The sequence below is a fragment of the Sceloporus occidentalis genome, unplaced genomic scaffold (assembly GCF_023333645.1).
Source record: "Sceloporus occidentalis isolate IW3139 unplaced genomic scaffold, rSceOcc1.0.p SCAF_6, whole genome shotgun sequence".
NCBI lineage: Eukaryota > Metazoa > Chordata > Lepidosauria > Squamata > Phrynosomatidae > Sceloporus > Sceloporus occidentalis.
The window spans coordinates 113,636,070-113,655,247 of record NW_028316986.1 but is presented as its reverse complement, the minus strand read 5'-3'; the positions used below and the strand labels follow the sequence as shown (position 1 = coordinate 113,655,247).

Genomic DNA, 19,178 nt, shown 5'->3' with positions numbered 1-19,178 from the left:
CCTGTTTCATATATCTGGTGGAGCCACATATTCCAAATACTTCATGACTATATTGGTTACCCCATAGCTTATGGACTGTCAGTTTTTTGAATTGTGATAAAATAAAACTAGGTCAAATGTGCATTTTGTAAATGGGCTACTGTGACATAAGGAATTTTAGATTGTACGCCTTTGGTGGAAAACCCTTGCTAAAAGGTATGGTAGAGTAAAGAATCCAGGAGGGGGTTGGTCTTCATTGCCTTTGCCTGAATGTACAGCTGCTTTAAAGAGTCCAAATAGAGAGTCCCTGACATTCCAGGAATGAACACAAAATGTACACTTTTAGAAGAGAAACCATTTGGCCTTGTTCAAGCCCAAGTCCAAGTCAGGCAAATTCAGGGCCCTCTGTATTGAAGGACACAAAATAGAAATGTGTTTTATGTTTCCAGGGAGTAAATACCCCATGAAGAAAGTACAAGTGTCTGCTCTTTTGCTACTCTATCACTGTAGGTAGTCCTGTGCTCAGCAGTGGTTAATGTGCTGCATCTTGAGTGGCAGCCAAGTCTTCACTGGCCATCTTAGGTGTTATCATAATTGCCTCTCTAACGGGCACTAATGCTGCTGTGACGAATATTTAAGCTATTTTACAGCTGTGGGCAAGATATATATTTCCTGATCCTCTGGAATGAATTAAGACACCCATAAATATTTCCAATTGTAAGCTTTGAGTGAGCAATAAGAAACTGTTTTTGCTTTATCTTAGTAAATAAGTAATTCCCTCATAGTCAACCCAATACAGAAAAATCAAATCAGGCCTGCTCTGTTGCCTCAAGTGTAGTTAAGTTCATCATTTTTGCTAAGGTTATACTGGTAATGCAATATGCCATGGAAGAATCTAATATTCAGCCCAGGGTGAAGATTGGGTATGCCAGAGGATTAGTGTCAGGGTGCTTTATAGAAGTGAAACTTGATATACAGGCTGGAGACCGAGCTACAGAATCTCATTAAATTGCTGAATTGTTCATTACTGAGCACTCTCCCTTTAATAAAGTGCTCATTGACTTTGACAAATCCCCATCCTGAGTCTTAAAGGACAACAACAGAGCAAGAGGTACCAAAGAAGGAAGAAGAAATTGGCCCCCTTTTTATTATTATTATTTTTAGAGGATTGGGATAAAATAATAGCAAAGCTGATGAGGAATTCTGCTCTTTGGTTACTGTAGCATGCTAATCGGTGTGACACTGGCAAATGCCAACCCCAGCCATGTTGTGTATGCACATGCGTGAGCAGGAATAACTCTGATTTAATATTTCCCTCAGGGCATCATCCACTTGTTGAGCTTCCAGTAAGCATCGGCCACAAATTTAATGGTGTGTCTCCTCCTTTTCTTTTCCCAAGGGCAGGACCCCAGGAGTAGATGGCAATATTGCCTAGGCATAAATAATTCCTTCACTATATCACTGAAATGATGACTCACCCAATGTATATTCAGGTTTAGGCAGGTGGGGAAAAAACATTCATCTGTCTTTTTGGATACTATTGAGGCCTGGCTATGGACAAAAGTTATTGTAACATTCCTGACCTGTGGACAAAAAATAAAATAAAATAAATAAAATCCTTTGCCAGATGGTTCTGTATTTCAACATTTGCAATGTAAAATATGCTGTAGTAACAATATTAAAATAGCAGAGGTAATGATAATACACTCTTGGAAAGAGTCTGAATAACATCTGTTTAAAGTAAAGCTCTGGGTTGCATTTGAAAACAGGATAATTTTTTTATTATTAATATGAATGATATTAGAATATGGAAGTTTTTAACTGTACTGTGATATATTTGCTTGTGATGAAGTGGGTCTCTTCTTATTACTGTTCCAGCCCAGGGCAACTATATAAATCAGGAGTGGACTAAGGTGAGCAGGGTCATAATTCCCATCCCAAACAGCAAACAGAACAAAACAAAAAACCCTCTGGTGATTTTTAGGCTATGGCATTGTATATTGAAATTCTTTCCCCCTCTTTTTAGATAGACATTAAATACTCCCCTGTCCCATTCTATAATCCCCCACCCACCCACTGTACTAATAGGCAAAATGTCTCATGGTTTTGGCATTGCTGTGCTTTTTAGTAGTTGTATTCTTGTGGTTTTTTAACAAAATATTTTTTTAACATATAAACAGGATGGTAGCTGATGTTTAGAATGTGTCCTTAATCACCCCAAATAAGTAAAACTAAAGTAGCACCATGGAACAAATATGTTAGTGTGTGTTTATGGGTGTGTATGTATGCATGCATGCATGTATAGGGGCTAGTGTGGTGCAGTGGGTTGAGCACTGGACTATGACTGGAGATCAGAGTTCAAATCCTGGCTTGACCATGTAAACTCACTGGGTGACCTCAGGCAAGTCACACTCTCTTATCCTCAGAGAAAACCAATGGTACCCCCCCCCCCCCCCCCAGTCTGAATTCCAGTCTGAATTCAAGTTGTTGGTGATGTTACATTAAAGGTCAAAATGTCCAGGTACCTTGGTTCATGGAGGAGTTTTTGTTGTTTGTTGTTAGCTGCTGCTTTCAAGGCCAATCTCGACCCTGTGTCTCTGAGCCCCCCATTTCCTACCTCCCTGCTCAGGTCCTGCAGGCTCAGGCCCATAGACTCCCTGATAGAGTCCATCCATCTGACATTGGGTCTTCCTCTCTTTCTACTTCCCTCCACCTTCCCCACCATCATTGTCTTTTCTAATGAGTCATGCCGTCTCATTGTGTGGCCAAAGTATGGCAGCCTCAATTTAGTCATCGTGGCTTCCATAGAGAGTTCTGGCTTGATCGGTTCTAGGACCCATTTGTTTTTCTTTTTTGCTATTCATGATATCCTCAGCACTCTTCTCCAGCACCACATCTCAAATTTTCTTCCTATCTGCTTTCTTCACTGTCCAGCTCTCACAGCCATACATGGTAATAGAGAATACAAAGGCTTGGGTAATTCTAACTTTAGTGTTCAGCTGTATATCTTTACACTTTAGGCTTTTGTCTAGTTCTTTCATGGCTGCCCTTCCCATTCCTAATCATCTTCTGATTTCTTGACTGCAGTCACTGTTCTGATCAGTGTTTGATCCAAGATATGAGAAATCTTTAACTATTTTGATTTTGTTATCTAGGTTGAATTTATGTAATTCCCCCGTGCCTCCCTTTATATGTTCCTGCCCAAGAATTGAGGTCTGCGGGGTTGGGGCACTCCTTTGTGTGCCACCAGTGGGGAAAGTATGATGTGGGAAGATATGGAAGAAGGCCTTGGCTGATGCATTCTTCCGCTTGGAGGTCCCCAATTCTCACTTTGCAGCTTCTGCAATCCTCAAGGTCTGTTTTCCTGTCAATTGGGAAGCAGCTGGCTGATGGTCCCACTCCTTCTAAAAGTCATTAGGAACTCATTCTCTGAACACATGCTCACAGTGGTTACATTGGAATACAGCATAAGAGGTAAGCTTATGTGTGGTAAATAAATAAAAAATAAAAATGAAAGTGAGTTGAAGCCCAAGTGAAATCAGTACTTTTCAAGATCGCTCTCAAACCACTTCAGTTTTATTAGAACTAATGTACGCCCAGTTTTTCTGAATATGTAGCAGTAGAAACCTGTTGGAATAGCTGGTACTCATTGTATTTTATTTTCTGTAAACTAGGAAACGTGTATATACAATCCTCTTAAGCCTCTGCCATAGGCAAAGCTGTTTTGCATCCTTCCTATTGATTGTTTTCTGGAACTTTCTCACTGTTGTTTACCCTTTACTTTGTAGCAGTAGTTTGTTGTTTCCATGTTTCCCATTGTTGTGGGTATATGCTCTGGCACTGAAAAGGTATGTAGTGCTGGGAAGGACAATCATTGCGGAAGGAGATATTGATATGGAACATCTCCTTTCACATGAAAGAACACTGGTGTAATGGGAGATAACCAATACCACCTTCCTGTAATGAATCCAAGCTATTGGTATTGAGAAGTATGATGTCTCACATACTGTGTAGGCATATTGGAAGTAAAAGTACAGTCATCATGTCTACTGTACACTGATAGCATCATTTTGTATGACCCACTTTTAAACTTTAGTGCTATCACAACATCTTCTGGCAGTGAATTCTAGAATTTAACTATGTACTGTGGGAAGAAGTACTTTCTTTCATCTGTCTTGAATTTCTACTGCTCAGCTTCATCGGATGACCCTAATTTCTAGCATTGCACACTATACATAATGTGAACACATTTCTGTCACGTTCCTTTCCCCAAACACTTAAATTGAAGAGACTCAAATGTTATAACTTTTTCCTCATGGAGGAGTTGCTTCATCCCATTGATCATTTTATTTCCTGTATGTGTATCTTCCAGTCATTTGTGTGTCACAGCAAATGCCAATAGGCTAGTTAATATTGATTTATGTTGGTCTTTCTTTCCATTTTAGAAAGCCAAGAGGAAATATAAAAAATTCTGGTATATATCATTACTTTATAAAACAGTTATTTCGATTAATGACCAAACTGAATACAGGGACTAAATAGACCAGCATTTAAGGCCAGCCTCGGGGCACAATGAGGGGCATGGTGTCTGTATGCCGCACACCCCGCCGCTGCCCGAACACTGGCGTCACAGCATACACCCGACTGCACAGTGGGGGATGTTGCAGCGCTCCTTTGGCACAACAGCAAGGATGCCTTTTGGCCGGCGCTAAAAGGAGTGGCATTTTGCCATTCTTTTTAGTGCCAGCAAACTGCCTGTGGCACATGGTTGCCACAGCCCCAATCCGGCGAGGAAAGGGGTGGCAGGAAGCTGTTCCTTTGAAGCTGTCTGTTGAGCCCTTACTCAATTTCTCTGATCCTAAATTTTTAAGTTTACAAGTTTTTTTCCCCAGAACCTACTTTCTTGTGTGTCTTGACTGTTTCTCCACTTTCCTATCTACCTACCTGCTTGCATACCTACACACAAATGATACTGAAGAGCACACTGGGAAAAGAAGTAATGAACCATGATTTAGTAAGAAAAGGCAGTAAAACCTCACTGAGAAGAATACGAACATTTAGCAATAATAAATCTAAAGTTGGGACTGGGGAAGTTGGGAACCAGTTGAGTTGTAGAAAGCTGGAAACTTCAAAGTGGGATTACCAGCTAGTCATATTGAAGACGAATCTTGGATATTGATGGGAGGATACTCTGCCACATAAAACAGTAGGTTGCAAAAGTATGTCCTTTGTTAGCTTTCCAGTGTTTGACTTATATAATTCAGAGCATTTTGTTTTGGACTTGGGCTACAATAAGAGAAGGGAAGTTGCAGCCTAAGGGTAGAAAAACACATTTGTGTCGAACAGAAAGTTCTACAAAACAGCCTCAGTAATCATATATCTGCCAAGGCCTTAAGGAAAAGAGAACCCAAATTGGCTGCTGCAACCTGCTGATCAGGAAATGCATGAATGTTCATGCAGTTACCATTACTCGCTCTCATCTCCTGTGGTGCTGAGCTGTAGTCCTTGCCGTGGCAGCTCATAAATGCTCTGACTGTACACCTGCAATCAGATGCCTGATTATGTAGCTATTGAAATGGATAAGAGAAGGGTACATTTATTTATAGCATTTTGTAACCTACCCTTTCTCCAAGGAACTAAGCATATCATTTGAGCCGTACAACAAACCTGTGAGGTGGGTCAGGCTGATGAACGGTGCCCTGTCCTAGGCCCACCTTGTGGCCAATCAGAGTTGAGTCGACTGGGAGTCTCTCCTATTCTTTCCATCATTCAAATCAAACAACACATAGCAGCCATTTTGAAAACCTGGCTCTTTCATGGTAGGAAGACTGGGGACAAACTTTCTCACACACGCCATCTCCAAAATAAGTTAAAGAGCTAAAGATGATTTCTTCAATAGAAAGAAAGAAACTGGAAGAGGGGTGATTTTTCTTTAACTGAGCAATTTGGTCCATGTGCGGATTCTACTTTTACAGATTCTACATTGCCCTACTCTTCAGTTATTGCAGGTAATTCATCTCAATCTTATTTCCTCCATAATGTTTTGGTTTACAACTCTCAGCCATCCCAGTCACTTTGGGAATTGTGGGATTGTATATCTGAGGTATACCTAGTTGGTGAAGAATGCTGAAGACACACTACTATTAAATAGTATATGTAGTGATGGCAGAGGCAAGGAGAGAGTCGAACTGCTTTGGTCAACTCTTATTAATACTTAAGGTAGTTTTCTGTGAATGAAAATATTTTTATATTTCTAATTGCTTTGGGAATCTGTAACTAAAAGGCAGGATAAAAATATTTTAATTACAGCTTCTCAGGTTAACAAATATAAAAAGTATGAAATATCACCATAGGATTGGCTGGTATACTTGTGGGCAGTTACAAATATCTAACCTAGACTTGCTGAGTGTGCCTAAGGTGGCTGAGATAGGTAGTGACTGAGAAAGAGTTTGTTTTTAGTATATTAGTATATTATTTTAGCATTTTAGCATTTTATAGTGTTGTGTTTTATTGCCTTTTTTGATTTTATATGTTTGAAATTCCACCTTTAGGTGAAAAGGGCATTATAGATAAATGTTGTTGTTGTTGTTACACACTTGTGACTGTATCACATTCAAAATCCCTACATAGACCCTAGTTTAGAGGCTAGGAAGGGATGGTGATAGCCCTCTAATCTCCATTTACTGGGCTGCAGCTGCTATATTTGATGGGGGTCCATTTCCCTGTTGATTGGGAAGCAGCTGGCTGATGGTCCCATCCCCTCGCATGAGATATCTCTGATGCAAGGGGAGATTTCCACAAGGGTCTTGCTTCTGCCTGTTGCACCGGAGAGCACTCACAAGAGGGGGTAGGACCTTCAGTCAGCTGCTTCCAAAGCAAAAGGGGAACAGACGTCTGTCAAGCACAGTAGCTGCTTCTCACTAAATGAGGATGGGGAGGGGGCAGAATTAAGATGGAATTCATTGCATAGCACTGTAACTATGGTGTTTACACATATGTAAATCCCCAACAGGATTTTAGCCATAATTTTCTTTAAAACAAAAACAAAGCAGTCAACAAATTTTAATACATATGTGTGTGTGCATGCTTATCTGTTGTGTGTGTAGCAGGCATATGAAACTACTGTATATGCAGAGCTGACAAGAGAAACAGCAGCTTCTGTGCCTGGTGGAAAGACTGTGAGAGGAAATTCCAAAGCTAGGAGATGTTTTGAGGAGGTCTTGTGAAAAGGATCCTAAGACTTAGCCAGCCACTTGTAGCTCTTATGTGTCCTGTGAGCTGCTGTGCATAGCAGTTGGGCAAAGTGAACTGTAGATAGCCACTTTGAATTGTCATGAGTCTGAGAAATTGGTGGACATGTCTCTGACATGAACAATGGAACTATTCCAAAATCTCCTTTTCACCTGCTGATGGAGTGATGTATGTATTCTAGCAATTATGGGGAGCTCTTCGATGCACAGAATTCCCCCATTTTTTTCAACAGAGGCAGAAAGTTCATTGGTGAAAGAGGTGCTGTTCCTGATGCATTAGGGGATTGTTTTGTGTTAGATACCTAAACATCCCTATTCACAAATGCCCATAGAAAGTGATCACTATTTAGATATTTGGGGGGAGGGGGAAGAATGGAGACCGCCTCCCTAAAATCAATGGCCTGTGATCTCATTGCAAGATGTTCCTCATTTTGCTCACATGCTCTGAAGCCACTTATTATTACCATTCCTGCTAACTTGTTACTACTATATTAAACATCTTTGATGAAATAAATGCTCTTTTATGTGCTACCATAATTTCCACTAGGGAAAATACAGACTTACTCATCCGTAAACCCTGTTGATCACAATGGGAGAGAATGAATTACCCGTTTAACTGTTTTCCACAGAATACAGTGTGAATTGAACATGTTTTACTTTGACTCGATTGTGCCCATTTGTAATTAGACTGGGAACACACCAATGGTCGGTAGCTGTTCATTAAAAATGTCTGTGGTGGAAAGGATACATAAAGAGATGTGATCAGTTTAATGGCTATATACAAAAATGGTTGTGTATTGTGGAGATCTTTTGAATTACCACAGCCTTCTTCCTGTGTTTGCTCTTCTTGGGATACAAATTAATCTTTGCCACTAAGCCTCCTTTTGTTTTGCTGCAGTGACCTGAATGCTTATATACTGTAGAGGTATATGATGAGCTAAATAATATCTGATGCAGCTCATGAATACAAAGCAAAGAGTCTCCAATTAAAGTATCTACTGCAGCAGTACAAAAAAAGGTTACTTTTTTAAGAATGGAGAGAATGATGCGAGAGAATTTAGGAGTTAAGATCCTAAGTGGTGTGGGTGTTTTAATCAAGATTAGTTCCAATTTGACGTGTTTTAAGATTGTATGTTGTGCAAAAAATATTGAATGATTGTTGTTTTCTCAGTTACAGGTGATAGAGACCTGTCTGTTCACTATATGGATATAAGCCTTACATTTTGAACTGGCAGCAGCCCAACCAGAAGTTTAATAACTAATATATTGAGTGTAATGCCTAATTTCTATTTGGATTTGAGAAATACTCTTTTGCTTTGATTTCTTCCGAAGATGGGAAAGCAGTCTCAAACTGACAGTCGTTAAAATGGAGTATGTTAGTATATTTATGGATGAGGAGAAAATATTTAGAACAGATTTCTGCCCATCAGTTCTTGTGGTTATTTCCCTCCCACTCTCCCTGCATTTCAAACCTCTCCTGTCATTGTGAAGGATGTTCGCTGTAATAAACTGTCCTGCTAATCAAACAGCACTGAAAGGTGAGGTCATTGGAAGTCTTCAGTCATTCGGCACCTCTTCTTCCAGTGCATTTTGTTAAAATTACGCTGCATACACGCACACACTCCAAGCCTCCATTTGGAAGAAAGGGAGGAGGAAAAACCCTACCTGTGTTTTATAACTCTGCACTGCCAGAACTCATAATAAGTCAAATATTCTTTCGGAGGTACTCATAAGGGTGGGGGGACCTGTAAATTTAAGAGTAATTTCAGATTGTAAATGAAAAAGAGAGGCACGACTGTTCATTTGCACCAATCATGCCTTCCTTTCATCTGCTCTGATTAGGCCTGGTGCGGTTTCATCAAACTACTCCATCACTGAGCTGTCACTCCAGCCGTCTGTTGATTGAAAACAATCAGGGCTCTGATGGCACAATTATTCTGACCCTTTAACTAGAGGCTGCTGTGATAATGAAAGGTTGATTATGATAGTTTGTGCCTCTTTCAGTTTGCCAAGAAGGTTAATTTGGGCATCAGACGGATGTTTAATGGGCGCTTGCTGGCTACACTGAGGTAAATGAGAACGTGCAGCCTTCGATATTGCATGGATATAGTTTGGCTGTCAATCATTGTCATTTTGAGTTTGTGCCTTGCACTCTGGAAATCGCATTTTAGTTTTTTTCCTAGGGATTTAATTTATTCTGTGCCCTGAGGAAGTTCTTTCACTCTGTGACCTTCACTCTGCCTTTTTTTTTTTTTTTTTGCTTCCTTACTTCCCCTCAGATTGTGCTCAAAGGCACAACAGATCTAGTACCATTTCCCTCCTCCTTTTAATTTTCTCTTTACTTTACCATGGTTGTTTATCACCTGTGTCTGACATGGTAATTTTTTTTTAAAAAATGTTGTAGACTAAGAGTGTTGGAAGTTATTGGGCAGCTTATTTGCTTTAAATAGCAGCATGTTTCACAGGATGTTGTTGAGACTGTGTGAGAGCTGGAGTGTGTACGTGTGTAAACACTGTTGTCAAACAGAGATAATGTAACAATACCAGCCGGGAGACCAAGTAGGAGTAGAATGGTCCTTCTGTCTCTCTTCTTGCACATGGATTCACAGACACACACACTTGCACGTGCAGGTTCATATTTCTTCTAGCTCCACAGTTAAGACCTCCAAGTATCTTAATAACTCCTTATAGTCACAGTTCATATAGCACTATTTCTGCAACCACAGGAAAACTTACTACACAAATACTGCCATTATTTCTCAAGACCAATGATAACTGGAATGTTATCTCTTTGCAAACATGGGGGCTGTTTGTTCTACATCTGTGGTTGGAGCTGATGCATAAGCATAATTTTACCATTGATAAATACTCTGTGGTAAATACTTCAGTCAGTATATAAACATGATATTTTCAGTTGAGGATAATCAGAGGGTTATGGCAAAAGGGTCATACTTAGGCAATATATTTCCATTTAATAAACTTACATATGCATGAGGTTTTTGCCTCTGTGTATGGCCCTTTCAATTTAATCATTACAATGATTAAATTGTAATGAACCATAGTTTTGTTATGAACCACAGTTTCAGCTGTTCTTGGAGCAGGAAATTATGATTACCAGCCTGTCAGCAAACCAGAATATTAAACCAACTTCAGACCTTTGTTTAATATCCTGGAATAGCACAGTTTCTGGATTTAGATCAACCAGGATAGCATGCTTAATGAAGGTCTCTTAGCTTATGTGAAATGTGGTGGGTCCTCTTTCTCTCTATGTTTTTAAAAAGACAATATCTATTGGGAATGATCTTTTTATGCACTGAGTGGAAGTTGGACTCAATGGCCTATTGGACCAACTAGTCTAGGCCCCTTTCAAGAGGATGGTTCCACAGCAGTTTGTTCCATCCAGATACTTGTCAGCAAATTCTGGAAACTAATATGTGATACAACATCTCATCACTCCTTGTGACACTTTGAGTCCAGTTTCTTTACTGAACATTTGGGCTGCAACCCAGCATTCTCAAAGCATAGTGTAAATTTCAACATGTGGAGATACACTATGCCAACATGTGGAGATACACTATGCCAGCACTACACAACCTCCATGGAGAATAGCAACTTGTTAATGAACAGGTGCTGTTGTGAATGCACAACCACAATATGCAGTGCACAGTCTCACAGTGCACAGCAGTGCACAAGATTGCTGCATAAGTAACTCCGCTTTTGCTTCTGTCAGCAGAAAACATCTGTTGTGCCTTGGCAAATAATTTACTCTGCATGTTTAGCATGACTTACACATGCATATGTCACTAACATGATACTATCCCATGTGTGTTACATTTTCAAGCTGCACTAGTAATCGTTGTGCCTTGGTCTCCACCATCTTTCAGCTTTCTAGCTGTTGTAGAAATGCCTTATCAGCGTTGATTCTTTTTTTGAGTAGGCCAAGACACTATTATGGATATTTTCCAGCTTGTAGGAACATATGCTCTGCGGTATGTTGTTTGGTCCTAGTTTTTGACCATGATACTGTATAATATGGATAATTAAGTGTACTGGGATAATTGAGGGTACATAGGGACTCTCTTGATTTTCATGAAATCAGACAAAAGTTACTTTCAGCTACCTATTAACCACCCTTCCAAGTTCCATTTGAAGCTGCCACATGTAAAATTCAAATGCTATTATTATTATTATTATTATTATTATTATTATTATTATTTATAAAGCACTGTAAATTTACACAGCGCTGTACATAATTTTTTTAGTCAGACGGTTCCCTGCCCTCAGGCTTACAATCTAAAAGACACGACACAAAAGGAGAAGGGAGTGGTGGTGGGGAATAGGATCAGGTCCAGCAGATCTTCTCCACCTCCGAGGCCTGGACCAAGGCAGATGGACTGGAGGAAGGGCTTGGCTTCTTGATGGATGGTTAAAAGGAGGCTTCCTGGGTCAGAGAGGGGCTCACCTCTGGGAATGCTTCTCTAAACAATATAGTCTTTAATTCAGTTTTGAAACTGGGTAGAGAAGTGATGAGGTGTGCATGTGGGGGAAGAAGGTTCCAGGAGTAAGGGGCAGCAAGCGAGAAGGGATGAATTTGGGAGGGGGCAGTGGTAGTCCTACACTGTGACAGGAGACCCTGACTACCAGAGCGGAGGATGCGAGTAGGAATGTAAGGAGAAAGAAGGTCAGATAAGTAAGGCGGGGCCAACCCATGGAGGGCTTTGAAAGTCAGTAACAAAAGCTTGTACCGGATGCGGAAGGGGAAGGGGAGCCAATGAAGGGAGGATAAAAGAGGAGAAACATGGTCAAAGCAGTGAGCGGATGTGACAATACAGGCAGCTGAATACTGGACAGAGATTAAAGGATGGAGGTGTGAAAGAGGAAGCCCTGTTAGAAGGAGGTTACAATAATCTAGTCGCGAAACCACTAGGGCATGGACTAGAGTCTTGGCAGTAGAGGCTGAGAGGAATGGACGGATCTTGGCAATGTTGTAGAGAAAGAATCTACAGGCCTTGGCAGTGGCCTGGATCTGGGGAATAAATGACAGAGAAGAGTCAAAAATGAAGCCAAGTCTGCAGGCTTGATGAACCGGTTGAATAGAAGTGTCGTCGACAGAAACAGAAAATATATTCATTTGGATCTGGTTTGTTAGTTGAAATCAGTGGAATGAGTTATACCTAAGTAGTCCAGTAGATTCACTTGATTAAATTTGAATAATAGGATCTGGCCACAAAATGCTTACATGGTCTCATCATAGCTGCACAATATTTTCCTAGTGCTGCACACAAATGTTTTCAAGAGAGACTCAGATTTGCTTCCTTTTACTCACTGTCTTACCAGCTGTTATTAGCAGTTTGGAGAATATCTCACATCTTGGCTATCATTGCAAATTGCATTGATTCCTGTCTTTTTCAGTTTTTCTATACTTCTCACAATGAATTGTTGCTCCCCGTGGACACATGTAGCCTACCCATTGCCTTCTATGAGTCAGAATACTCTGAACATAAACAAGAATTCTTCTCTAAATACATGAAAAGATCAAATGGAACTTTGGATTATGGTCATTTAAAAAATATTTTTAGCATATTGGTTTTTGATGTGATGCATTCCAAATAATGGGGCAGTACAGTGGGTCCATCCCTTACACGGGGGATCCGTTCTGGATTCCCTGCGTAAGGGGAAATCTGCATATGCTGAAACCCCATTCAAAAGAATGGGGCTCGTGCCCACGGCACAGCGCATGCACCACAAGCACGTACACCATTACCCCTTCTGGGGTGCACTGAGCCTTCTTCCTGAACAGCTTTCAGCATATGCTGAAAGCCGCATAAGTTACACCCGCGTATGACGCAGGTGCACGGTACCTTTATTAGGTTACTTAACAAGTAATAAAAATGTAGAAGCTTTTGAGATCACCAGACCGCATCATCAGAAAGGATATTACAAAGGCAAACAAAGGGGAAGGCTTGATCTTTGTGATATATTCGGCATGGTATCTTGAGGTATAATGGAGGAAGAAGACCTTGTAGACTTAAATTGGGTTTATCAGGCAAGGTGATGGTGTTAAGATTAATCTGGAGTAGCCCACAGACTTGTTGGGAGTAGGAAAGTCAGAAAGATTTGGTTCTTTTAAAAAAGTACATGTCTCTAGTAAAGAGAAACTCCGTGAATATATTTTTAACCATGATGTGCATCTGGATAGACTGGTTATTAATAATTCGAAATTTTCCAAATGGTTTAGATTATATAAATTGGACCATCAGATGGCTGTTTACCTAGGGAATCTTACATTTCTAAAGCTTAGACAGGCTTTTACAGCTCTTCGCTTTCAAACAATGCCCTCAGCCATGATTGACGGTAGATATTCACATACACCTAAGGATTCCCGTTTATGTATTTGTGGAGCCCCACAAATCGAGGATTTGCCTCATTATTTGTTTTCTTGCTCATTATATACTGGTCCAAGAACTAAATTTATGGGATCTATTCTGTCTAATTTACAGTCTAATACCATTTTTGAAAAGATTTATTATCTCTTGTCTGATATCGATTCTAAGGTAACTTATAAGGTTTCACTGTTTGCTTCAGCAGCAATCAAAATTCGGGCAAGGGTAATAGCAGACATTGCAGTTGATTGTCAGGGGGATGACCTTATCTAAACTTTGAAGCCGTTTATGTTTTTTTAAAAAAATGTTTTTAATGATGGTTAGGTGGATGATCTTACCCAAACCTTGAAGTGGTTTTTTTGTTTTTTTAACGTTGTCTTATTTAATTGACTGGAAGTATATTATGTATTAAATCTGGATGTTATCTGATGGAATATTTTATAATTCTGAATTGCTGTTATTGGTTTTATATTTTATCATGCGAATGGCCTTTGGCTTAAGCATTAATAAAGATTGATTGATTGATTGATAGTAAACTCAGCCATTTCTGTTCCAGCTAAGCTCAGACTTGTTGAAAAATCCTGTTGAAAAGCAGTACAGCCAGGCAGTTTTTATGTTATGGTTAAAGATTGTTTTAAATGCTGAGTTAAGGAAAGATAGTTGATAGAAGCCAAACTGGGTGATGCTGTAGCTAAGAAGGCAAACAATATTTTACCCTATTTTAATAGAATATAGGGGCTATACAGATTGCCCCCTTTCCTGGCCAGATCTGGGCTGTGACAACCCCACGCCATGGCCCCGATCCAGCCTCTGGAGAGCACAAAAAGCAGCTGCAAAAAGCGCCATAGCCTCCCAAGGGCGCCATAGCTGTGGTGGCATGGCTCTATGGCACCACCTTTGGCACTTCATCATTTGGACGCAGCACCAGAGGCACGTCATGATGGCGCATGCTGACTGAACCGGCGCGTGCCAAAATTGCACCATGGGGTGGAGTTAGGGCGCTTTCTGCTGGTCTGTATAGGGTCATAGTTTCCAAGAGAAGGGAAGTAATGGTCCCACTAGATTCTACACTAGTCAGGCCTCATTTGGAGTACTGTGTTCAGTTCTGGACACTTTATTGTAGTCTGAAGAAATATGCCAAGAAAATCCCATGATAGGTTTGCTTTAGGGTTGCCCTAGTTCAGAAATGGCATGAAGGCACACAACAGCAACAACAACAACAACAGCAAAATAGAAATTGGAGCAGTTTCAGAGATAGGCAGCAAAGACCATAAGGTAGGGAGAACAAAATATATGAGAAAAAAATTGAGGGAGTTGGGTATATTTAGCCTAGTGAAGAGAAGACTGAGGGATGACATGATTGCACTCTTTAAATATCTAAAGGGCTGTCACAGAGAGATGGCTGGAGGTTTATTCTGCTTACCCAGAGGGTAGAACCAGGTCTAATGGGTTTAAATTATAGAAGGGTATATTTCAATTGAACTTTAGAAGGGACTTCATTATAATAAGAGCAGTTTGACAAGGGAACCAATCTCTAGGTAATGTGTCAGGGCTTCTTTCTCTGGACATCTTTAGAAAGAGGCTGAACATCCTGGCAATGCTCTATCTCAGTGGTTTTCAGACTTTTAACCCTTGTGATCCCCTTTATGTCTACATGCAGTATATGGATAAAGATATTTTGTTTGTTTAATGTGCATATTTTTGTTCAAGGAAATAACTCTGCTCCTCCCTCAGCCAGAGGCTCCAAGTACAGTCGGCCCTTCTTATACACAGATTTTTTATACACGGATTCAAGCATACACAGTTTGAAAATGTTCAAAAAAAGTATAAATTTCAAATATCAAACCTTGATTTTCCATTTTTTATAAGGGACACCATTTTGCTATGTCATTATATTTAATGGGACTTGAGCATAAACAGATTTTGTTATACACGGGGGATCTTGGAACCAAAGCCCAGCGTATAACAAGGGCCCACTGTACTCTCCTTGCTTTCTCTTCCACTCCAAGAAAGAAAATGTTTGGGAGGGAGGAGGAGGGGGATCAGGACCTCTATGTCTCACACTCCCCCTTGAGCAACTCTCATGTCCCCTCTGGGGGGTCCCACCCCACAATTTGAGAACCACTGCTCTAGCTGGAGTTCCTGTATGAGTGGGAAGTTGGACTCTGGGGCCCCTTCCAACTCTATGATTCTATGGGTGTTTTACCTGCTGGAAGAACCGAACCTGTTAAGTTCCACATACTGATGGTACCCAATCCTTTTTCTGTTGTGTAAATTTGGGATTCTCCAAGCCATAAAACAATGCAGAAATGGGCTAACACATTTAGGAATCTAAAACCATAAAGATATGTGTTACTTGGTCATTATGGGGGGGGGAACCCCCCAAACCCAGCATTGGTATGTTTTGTCACTTCCTGTTTTTGCAAGATAGCTTTCCCTTGAATATTCACAAGAAACATCAATGAGTTAAAAGTCAACACATCACTATTATCATATATAAACTCTTCAGATAGTCATAATTATTTTAGGGCAGATGAGAGGGATGTTTTTATGTATGCAGCAGATGAAATTTGGGAGTATAATTTTTTGTTGATAAGTTGGGTAATGCAAATGTATAGTTCTCAAACTGAATTGTGGATAATGCAGATAATTTCACTTTTTGATTTCTTTCCCCCCTTCCAGCTAGCTGTAAGGTGGTTAGAACACAACTGCCGGTATCAATACATGGATGAACTTCTCCAGTATGTTCGATTTGGGCTTATGGATGTGGATACATTGCATACTGTAGCCCTCTCTCATCCTCTTGTCCAAGCTAGTGAAACTGCGACAGCCCTTATCAATGAGGCCTTGGTATATCACCAGAGCATCTATTCACAGCCAATTTGGCAAACCAAAAGGACAAAACCTCGCTTTCAGTCAGATACTCTTTACATCATTGGCGGGAAAAAGCGGGAGATTTGCAGAGTTAAAGAACTCCGATATTTCAATCCTGTGGACCAGGAGAACGTTCATATAGCAGGGATTGCGAACTGGAGTGAACTGGCTCCCATGCCAGTAGGAAGAAGCCACCATTGTGTTGCTGTAATGGGAGACTTCCTTTTTGTAGCAGGCGGCGAGGTTGAGCATGCTACTGGCCGCACATGTGCAGTACGGACCGCTTGTAGGTATGACCCTCGTAATAATTCTTGGGCTGAAATAGCGCCAATGAAGAACTGCAGAGAACATTTTGTGCTTGGAGTGGTGGATGAATACCTCTACGCAGTAGGAGGCAGAAATGAGCTGCGTCAGGTTTTGCCTACAGTTGAGCGATACTGCCCCAAGAAAAACAAGTGGACTTTTGTTCAGTCCTTTGACAGGTCCCTTTCGTGCCATGCAGGATACGTTGTGGATGGTCTTCTGTGGATATCAGGTAGAAGTTGTTTCGTATATAACTCGAGGAACTAATATTGTCAATGTAGTTAATTTAGGGTAAGATATTTAAGAAAGGTTGGACCTAGTGTTCACATGCTAGCATGGAGGGGAAAGATGAATTAGGATCATGATTGTGAGTAACAGTACAGCAAAGTAATTTTATAAAATGGGGGTGGGCAGCCTTGGTCCTTCAGATGGTATTGATTGCAATTTGCCTCCAGCCTCACAATTGGCTAGGCTGGCTGTGGCTCTTGTGAGTTACAGAGGAACAATATTTGGAGGGCCACAGTTGCCTATCCATGGTATGAAGGGATAAGCAGGATAGAATGCTTGAATATTGTTGTGGGTGTTAAGAACAAAACACTGGTGCAGTGTAAATAAAAGAAATCTTCCATTTCTAAAAATGTATTGTCACTTTTGAGTTTGGGTGGGGCAATATGGGAAGCCTTATATCTCTGATGCAAATATGTTACTGTTCCATTATTTTAATAAAATTGATGAGTTCAGTAGCCTTGCCTTGTCAAAGAAGTGATAATGATAAAAATGCATGGAACACAGATTAGTATTGGAAAGAAAGGTAAGGTTTATATAGGTATTAAGCTCCCACCATGTCATAAGTGGGTGAGGCTCCAAGATGCCACAAGGGCTTATTGTCTATTTACCATGAAGATCCCTTTGCTGAGAGTTGCGCAAGAGCATTCAACCAAATCTTGCTTACAGTGTTAAATCAATGAAGATCTTTTAAGGCAACCAAAGATGTGGGGATGCTTAAGGGCAAGACTTTAGAGTAAATGCTTGTGAAGGCCTGTAGTGACTTTAGGAATAGCAGTGTATCTTCCCAAAGTGAGAATGCTTTGTGCATACTTTCATTAACTGTTGCATAGAAGTGGAACTGTCCATGAGTTGGATGTAATGATTTCTAATAATTCTCATAATTTCTATTAAAGCTAAGTGGAACTTTTGCTACAAATTCTCTTTGGAAAATAGCTTAAGCCCACAGCAGCAAAAGATTCTATCTAGGAAGGATAGTCTAAGAGGCTTTATGGATAATCTCCCCTTCATTTTATGTAGTGGATAGTAATAACAGGGGCATGTCATAAATACATTCTGTAGCAATGTTGACTGTTATTTTTGAGGTTTTATAGAATGCCAGTTTTTGCAGTTTCTGATAAGTGTTCGATCTCTGTGTGTAGTTCATAAAGAGCTGCATTATATTCTTGCTCAAAATGTGAAATATGCAGGTAAAATGGTCATGAAATGCACCAGAACCATGAAAGGCTCATATTTAATGATCTCATTCTGAATGAGTAAATGTGATATAGGCTAAAATTTCCAACACTTGAAGGGAGGAGAATATTCTAGCCTCATTCACTCAGTTTTCCAGGACAAATTTTCCTCTTCTTATTGGTATCTTCACATTTTGGCAACCTTTAAAAAGAAAGCAAGGTCTGTGATTAACCTGCTTTTTTAAATCTGAAAGCAAATGCAAAAATTGCACACAAGGCTAGAGAGGAGGGGGTGGGTGGGAGGGTGGGAAGAGAGGATTCTTTGTAGATGAAGTTGATAAGAATAAATTGGCTTAAATCCAAGTACGTCAAGCTAGCTCATTTTAGGATAATTAAATGGAAGAATTTTCGAAGTCTCCTGAAGCTTCTGCAGCATCAGTACTCCACTGCTTGTATGCAAACAGCAGAAGCCCCTTTGTTGTTTAAGCAGCACTGAGGTAACTGGTGACACATAGTTGGTTATGCATTATGGCAGAATTTATAGCTGGTGTAGCTGGAAGACATGTCGAAACCATATAGACCAACCTCTGGCTGTGGCAAGAGCTTGTTATTCCAACTGCTGTGGTGCTGGGAGCCAATTTTGAAGTTGGCCAAGTGTTTGAAGGCTGCATTTCTGAAGGGTTTTTAAAAGTTAAAAATACATAAATTAGCTATAAATATGTAGAATAAATTAAATATAAGATGAAACTAATTAAAAATTAATTCTTCATTAAGTATTATTAAATTAGAATTCCCCCCACTCATTATTAACAAATGAAAATTTCCCTCCTTATTCCCCTCAAATTCACTATTATTAAATTTGTATTTGTATATAAATGTAATGACATAGTGGTCTGCCACTAAAATGAGAGTACCTTTTAGTGGCAAAT

At 40.1% G+C, this 19,178-nt stretch overlaps 1 protein-coding gene across 3 annotated transcripts in view; it reads left to right on the top strand.

Moving 5' to 3' along the window:
* LOC149311279 (kelch-like protein 32) overlaps positions 1-19,178 on the top strand; it is a 94,561-nt gene that overhangs the window by 62,662 nt on the left and 12,721 nt on the right. For all 3 annotated transcript variants that reach the window (XM_089528531.1, XM_089528532.1, XM_089528533.1), the window contains one exon: positions 16,295-17,021. In XM_089528531.1, coding sequence (XP_089384657.1) covers positions 16,295-17,021 — 727 coding nt within the window. The remainder of the gene's footprint in view (positions 1-16,294; positions 17,022-19,178) is intronic.